Here is a 7,500-nt window from a genome sequence, read left to right on the forward strand (position 1 = left end):
GTATAGACCAAAGATAACCACCACACCAACATAGAATCTACAGCTTGGTATAGACCAAAGATAACCACCACACCAACATAGAATCTACAGCTTGGTACTATAGACCAAAGATAACCAACACACCAACATAGAATCTACAGCTTGGTATAGACCAAAGATAACCAACACACCAACATAGAATCTACAGCTTGGTAGATTGCAATTCTAGTGCTGTCTACGTAACATGCTATAAGTCTGTATCAAATGCCATCTAAGTCTACGTAACATGCTATAAGTCTGTATCAGTGGGTTTTCAGACTACTGCAGTTCTGACTGTATAATGGGAAGTGGTACGGGTACACCACACAGACAGACAGACGGACGGACCAGACAGACAGACAGACAGACAGGTACACCAGACAGACAGACAGGTACACCAGACAGACAGACAGGTACACCAGACAGACGGACAGGTACACCAGACAGACAGACAGACAGGTACACCAGACAGACAGACAGGTACACCAGACAGACAGACAGGTACACCAGACAGACAGACAGACGGACGGACCAGACAGACAGACAGGTACACCAGACAGACGGACAGGTACACCAGACAGACGGACAGGTACACCAGACCGACAGACAGGTACACCAGACAGACAGACAGGTACACCAGACAGACAGACAGGTACACCAGACAGACGGACAGGTACACCAGACAGACAGACAGGTACACCAGACAGACAGACAGGTACACCAGACAGACAGACAGGTACACCAGACAGACGGACAGGTACACCAGACAGACGGACAGGTACACCAGACAGACAGACAGACAGGTACACCAGACAGACAGACAGGTACACCAGACAGACAGACAGGTACACCAGACAGACAGACAGGTACACCAGACAGACAGACAGACAGACAGACGGACGGACCAGACAGACAGACAGGTACACCAGACAGACAGACAGGTACACCAGACAGACGGACAGGTACACCAGACAGACGGACAGGTACACCAGACAGACAGACAGGTACACCAGACAGACGCAGGGATTTGTGGATGGGTTCTGGATAACCGCTAGTCTGACCCAATTCCGTCGATCGGTCAGGCGCTGAAGTTATGCACGCACTGGCGCACACGCGTGTGTGTGTGTGTGCGCCGCACACACACGCACGTACGCGCACACACACACATTCCAGGGGCAAATCTGGCTGAAGACTGTTATTGTGATTTTTTATCTGAATGTAATACTATTTCCCATCGATGACGTGAAGGATGACAATATGAAGGTTTACACTTTAATAATGATGAAACAATTAATTGAATTAAAGATCAGATTTGAAGCACCTTAATGTACAGTCTTTTACTCAACTCTGTTGTGCGATGAACAGTGTGAAAGTAATTCATTATCTTTGAACATGCTAATAAAACTAATCCATTGGGTTAACATGAACCCCTGTTGGTGTTTTAAGCATCATGTTATACTTTAGCTATTTTTGAAAGATCGTGAAAATGTGTCTCAAATCTTTGAATAATATATATTCTTTCAACGTTTTTTAACTCAAATCTGTGCTTCTGGATCGAGGGTCCCTGGAGGAGCAACATGTTTTCAGATGAGGGTCGGCGGCCAATTACATAATTATATATTTTGGGGTCCTTGACATGAAATATTGAGAACCACCGATACAGAAACATGAGGTGTTTCAGAAGATTGTCATGATTGCGAATGCAGTGAGCACTTACTATGAGACCTAGCAGATCATGTCTGTCTGTCTGTGTGTGTCTGTCTGTCTGTCTGTCTGTCTGTCTGTCTGTCTGTCTGTCTGTCTGTCCCGCTATACGTCCAAATATGGAGTGTGTTGCATCAGCAATCACTCAGCTCCATATATGGGCACAAAAGGGGCCAGGTCCACTCAGCTCCATATATGGGCACAAAAGGGGCCAGACAGACAGACATGATCTGCAGGGTCTCAGCTGCGTTCGCTTCCCGCGTTTGCGCGTCTTACTGGTTTAGAAGACATTGTTATAGATTTCCACGGCAGTCCTAATATGCGCTCTGTACACCCACTGAATGGTGCTCTATATATATATATATATATATATATATATATGAAAAGAAAAATACTGTTTTACTGTTTGTTACTCCGCTGCGCCCTCTACCGATATTGCCCAGAGGATTGCCTCAGAGAGAATATTTTTCCTCTGGTGAAAACAAATCCCTTTCCGGTCAAAAAGTACCGGTTATACGTGTGAAGAGTGCGTCCACTAAGGAACGTAGGCTTTCTAGTGACACAACCCGCCTTTGTTTTGGAGAGTAGCAAAAAAAACGTTTTCTTTTTATTTACGCTAAAGAGGAGAGAGGCTGGTCTGATTGTTTCGACTTGAGATTTAAAACCGAAAGTCCCGTAGCCTTATACTGCAGGGCAGAATGGTAGAAGCAGTACAGGACCAGAGCCAACTTCCAGGCAGGGACAAATTACCCATTGGGCCAGTGGGGCCGTGGCTCTCAGGGGCCCATGGCTCTCAGGGGCCCATGGCTCTCAGGGGCCCGTGGCTCTCAGGAGCCCTTCGGGTGAAATTCGACCGTGAGGTATACTAAAGGTTTGACGCGCTGAAAACCCTTCATTGGCTGTTTGTCATTTTGTTAAACTTGGGTTAAAAAGATGATAAACACACGAAAATGTCACGCGCGCGCTATGGGGGCCCTGCAAATATTACCGGCCCAGGGGCCCTTGTGGGGGTTAATCCGTCCCTGCTTCCAGGTACGATGAATACCCTCGCATATACCCTCTATTCAAATGGCGTAGATTTATGTACGCCAACATGGGGGAATAATAGAAGTCATGTTGGAGTGGTGGTCAGTTTTATTGTGTGCTGAAGTGACGGTAACAGCCCTCCAGACAACAACAATCACACAATCTGTTAAATAAAAACAACTATATCTTCTTTCTAGGTTTTTAAGATCAACTTTTCTCTTCTCTTTTTTTTTTTCATATATCAGGGGTGGAAAAGAATAAAGACAAAGGATTAAATCAGGTACAATCGCATAAAACAAATCTGTTGAGAGATTCCCAGTGCAAAATAAAATAAAACTATTCCAGATTAAAAAACACAACGTAAAGTGCTTGGAATAATAATGTGGAACAAACATAATAGTTTTTTGTTCTTCTTCTCATGCTTTTCGACCACAGCAGCTTAATTAATTCACTAATTAATTAATGGCACTTTGGTTGTTCTCTGCGGATGGAAATAGAAATACACGACACATCGACGACTGGACTGAAATGTTCTCAACACAGCAATCAGCAGGAAGAGATAAAGAGAGTCCAATTTACAGCATTTATTCACATTCGGGTTCATTTTCTAACTGTCTTTTAGAACATTTAGATCCGAGTCTCTTGACCGTCTCTGTACTGGTCTGGTGACCATCAATAGGGCATAGCAGTGGCGGGCGGCGGCCATTTTATGGTTCCGTCGTTGGTGTATATATACCAGGGGGGCAGTCAGACGGATATTTTGTGAAGCCACTAAGGAAATGAAAGTTCATATAATGGCCTGTTGTGGCGCTGTCACTGGACCCAGAAAAACCCATAGCCCCATAGAAGTCCATGTATTTGGGCCCAACTTCACCTAGACTGTATTACCTTAATAAACATGGTCATGAATACTTTCTGCTTCCAGTCACTAGTTTAAAGTCTCATTTCTAATGTCATAATATTCTTTTTGGAAAATTATGACCATAAAGTCGCGCATGTTCTGAGGGGCGTGGCTACCGTTACAGTCTATGATCGGGATCCCCCACCCACTCGAGTCAAAATAAAAACCAACAAAGAAGAAGGGGGGAAGTCCCGCCTCGTTGTCTGGGCCAGCCAATGGGCCAGCTGGGCCAAAACGGATCTAGAAAGATGGCGACTTCCATTGCAAGGACTGACAGGCTTCATTTTATGTTCATGTTAGACCCGCGGAACGCTTTGTCCATATTTTTTACAGTCTATGATATATATATATATATATATATATATATATATATATATAGATGTGTTTTTTAAGCCTAGAGAATCAAGCCATCCATTCTCGATTCTGTGAAGAAAAACAAAATAAAAAATAAAACAAAAGTTTTTGAAAACCTTTACAAATATATTTTTTTAATATAGTATATTGGATTAATTTCGTGATTTATTTCCACGGATTAGTTGTATGATCGTGATTCAACCAGAGGATCCTGGCTGGCTTGATTCTTACGCAGAATCACAAATATATTTCTTTTGAAAAAAACTAACGGAACCAGAAAATGGCCGCCACACACACACACTGCTACAGTACGCCCTCTGGTGGCTGTGATTCCAGGCGACGACAGTCTGCCTGATTCAATACTGACGCAGACTGTCCGACAGTCTGCCTGGATTCAATACTGACGCAGACTGTCCGACAGTCTGCCTGATTCAATACTGACGCAGACTGTCCGACAGTACGCTGGGTTCAATACTGACGCAGACTGTCCGACAGTACGCTGGATTCAATACTGACGCAGACTGTCCGACAGTACGCTGGGTTCAATACTGACGCAGACTGTCCGACAGTACGCTGGGTTCAATACTGACGCAGACTGTCCGACAGTACGCTGGATTCAATACTGACGCAGACTGTCCGACAGTCTGCCTGGATTCAATACTGACGCAGACTGTCCGACAGTCTGCCTGGATTCAATACTGACGCAGACTGTCCGACAGTCTGCCTGGATTCAATACTGACGCAGACTGTCCGACAGTCTGCCTGGATTCAATACTGACGCAGACTGTCCGACAGTCCGCCGGATTCAATACTGACGCAGACTGTCTGCCAGTCTGCGTCAGTATTGAATCCAGGCAGACTGTCCGACAGTCTGCCTGGATTCAATACTGACGCAGACTGTCCGCCGGATTCCGGCAGCTTCTCTGAGGTAATCGCGGCAGAAGAAGAATGGATGAAAAGTGGGAAGTGAAAAAAAAAAAAACGCATTCTTATAAAATTAAAATTAAAAAAAGGAGAAAAGTCTATAAAATAATTGACGTCGTGGTCATACAGTTACAGTACTTTGTTGCATAGTTGGAGCACTTTGATTGGTTGGAGTGTTTTAGTTTTAAAGTCCTCTCTCATTCATTCCAGTGGGTTAAAAATTATATTAATGCCCTCAGAGGACTCCAAAAACACTAAAAACAATTAAACAACGATATCTTCTACAGATATAAATAAAAACGACAATAAAAACTAATCTGATCTGATCAGATTTTGGCCGTTAAAATGATTTTTGATTCTTCATCATAAGTTCTTGGATATGAAACAACAACAATATATTACCCAAGCGTGACATCCCCTGGCCCGGCCACTAGGGGCCGCTGTCCCCCCCCCCCCCCCCCCCCCCCCTCGCTTAACCCATTCTGACCTGAGATCAGATTCATACGAGGTTTCCACTGGACACACACTGGTTCCGATTAACCCATTCTGACCTGAGATCAGATTCTAAAAATGTCAGTCGTTCTTTCGATTTTTCAAAAATAGCAGACCTACAAGCTCATAGCGCGCCACTCGGTGGCGCGCTATGAGCTTGTAGATCTGCTATTTTTCAATAGCCAAAGCATAACATGATGCTAACACCAAAATGGGTTCCCGTTCAGAATGGGTTAAAAGATAGATGGGGATCTTAAAATCACATCATATAAGAACAGGCGAGTTAAAAAACAGGCGATTTTTGGCTGTACCAATTCAACTAAAATCGCCGGTTTGATTAGTTTGTTCTTTGGAACACAGTTCTTATACGACCCGATCTAAAGATCTCCCTACAGGAATTCCAATAGATTAAAACTACATATCCCAGGGGGCAGCAGAACTTGGGAGTGACATCCAGGACTTCGGTTTACGCTACAACAATAACAACAACAACTGGCGTTTTTAAACCCTGATTATCGTCATAACGACACATCAGCACAGCTCCACCACTGGGTGGCGCTTTAGAGAAGAAGAATCACGGCAGTTATTCAAGTTCGACTCTCTCTCTCTATCTCTCTGCCTCATTATCGGTGGCTTAGCTTAGCTAGCTAGCGAGCTAGCGACCACACACACACACACACACACAGACCCCTCCGCGCATGGGAGTCACAGTGGGTTTGCATTGACTTGGCATCGCGCTTCCCGCGCGGTTTCCGAGAGCGCCAAAGAAGGGGAGACAACAAAGTATTCGGAAAATACCACATGGAAGGAGGAAACCACGGAGGAGGGAACGATCGGACCACGCTCCGCTCCACCACGTTGGATAAAGGCTCAAGTCCCGCTCTTTAACCAATTCTGACCTGAGATCAGATTCATACGAGGTTTTCCACTGGACACACACTGGTCTGATTAACCCATTCTGACCTGAGATCAGATTCTAAAAATGTCAGTCGTTCTTCGATTTTTCAAAAATAGCAGACCTACAAGCTCGTAGCGCGCCACTCGGTGGCGCGCTATGAGCTTGTAGATCTGTTATTTTTCAATAGCTAAAGCATAACATGATGTTAACACCAACATGGGTTCCCGGTCAGAATGGGTTAAGTTGTTTTGTCGTCGTGTAGTTTCGTTGGTGGAGACGTGTTTTGGGGGCTTCGTTCACACCACGCTCTCGTTCAGGGCGCTGCGCGGCTTCGACAGGCTGGTGCTCGCCGTCGGGGGAACGTCCCGCAGGGTGACGGAGGTCATGGGGACGGAGGAGGTCGCGGGGTTAGAGGTCGCGGCGCCTTCTCTCCGTCTCACCGAGTTGTCTTTAGAGTGGTAGTCGTCACTCTGGTCCTTGGCAAAGTTCACAAACACCTGAAAACAGAAAGAAATATATATATATAATGTTTTCTTTTTCCATGGAGCCCCAAGACTCATTTGCATACATTTTTAGGCCCGGGTCCGAGAACGTGGGGTTGGTTCTACAGGCTCTAAAGGGCAGATCCAAAAAAAACGGGGGCTTTACAGCTAGTCTATAGGACATCATCATCATCATACTATAATTCAGCCAATGTCTGTCTGTGTGTGTGTCTGTCTGAATGTCAGAAACAGCGCGTTCTCATCATTGCCTGCACCAATCACTCCCACTTTTCACACAGGCATTGACCATATGAATATGGAGGTCTTTTTTTGATTTGACACATTAATGATTAATAATGAATTTATTAGTGAATTAAAATGCACCCGGGCGCAGTACCCCCCGTGGCCACAAGGGGGGGGGGGGCAAACATCTCACAACGGGTAAGGGCTAGTATATATAGAGAGAGATATAATACCTGGTCCAGACAAGTTGTGGACAAGATGCAAAGTTGCAGTCAGTTCCAGGGTGGTCTAGTTAGTCCTCACCTGGTCCAGGGTGGTCTAGTTAGTTCTCACCTGGTCCAGGGTCGTCTAGTTAGTCCTCACCTGGTCGAGGGTGGTCTAGTTAGTCCTCACCTGGTCCAGGGTGGTCTAGTTAGTCCTCACCTGGTCCAGGGTGGTCTGTGTTAGTCCTCACCTGG

At 45.3% G+C, this 7,500-nt stretch overlaps 1 protein-coding gene across 1 annotated transcript in view; it reads right to left on the minus strand.

The window, feature by feature from the left end:
• Window positions 1–5,553: 5,553 nt before the first annotated feature.
• The window catches only part of LOC308322928 (phospholipid-transporting ATPase ABCA1-like), a 130,525-nt gene continuing 128,578 nt past the window's right edge, over window positions 5,554–7,500 (minus strand). Inside the window, exon 49 of the mRNA XM_080774419.1 lies at window positions 5,554–6,814. Within this exon, the coding sequence (XP_080630545.1) occupies window positions 6,614–6,814 (201 nt within the window). The 3' untranslated portion in view covers window positions 5,554–6,613. The remainder of the gene's footprint in view (window positions 6,815–7,500) is intronic.

Source organism: Protomyctophum bolini (genome assembly GCF_963924005.1).
Source record: "Protomyctophum bolini genome assembly, chromosome: 10".
In the NCBI taxonomy this organism is placed as follows: Eukaryota; Metazoa; Chordata; class Actinopteri; order Myctophiformes; family Myctophidae; genus Protomyctophum; species Protomyctophum bolini.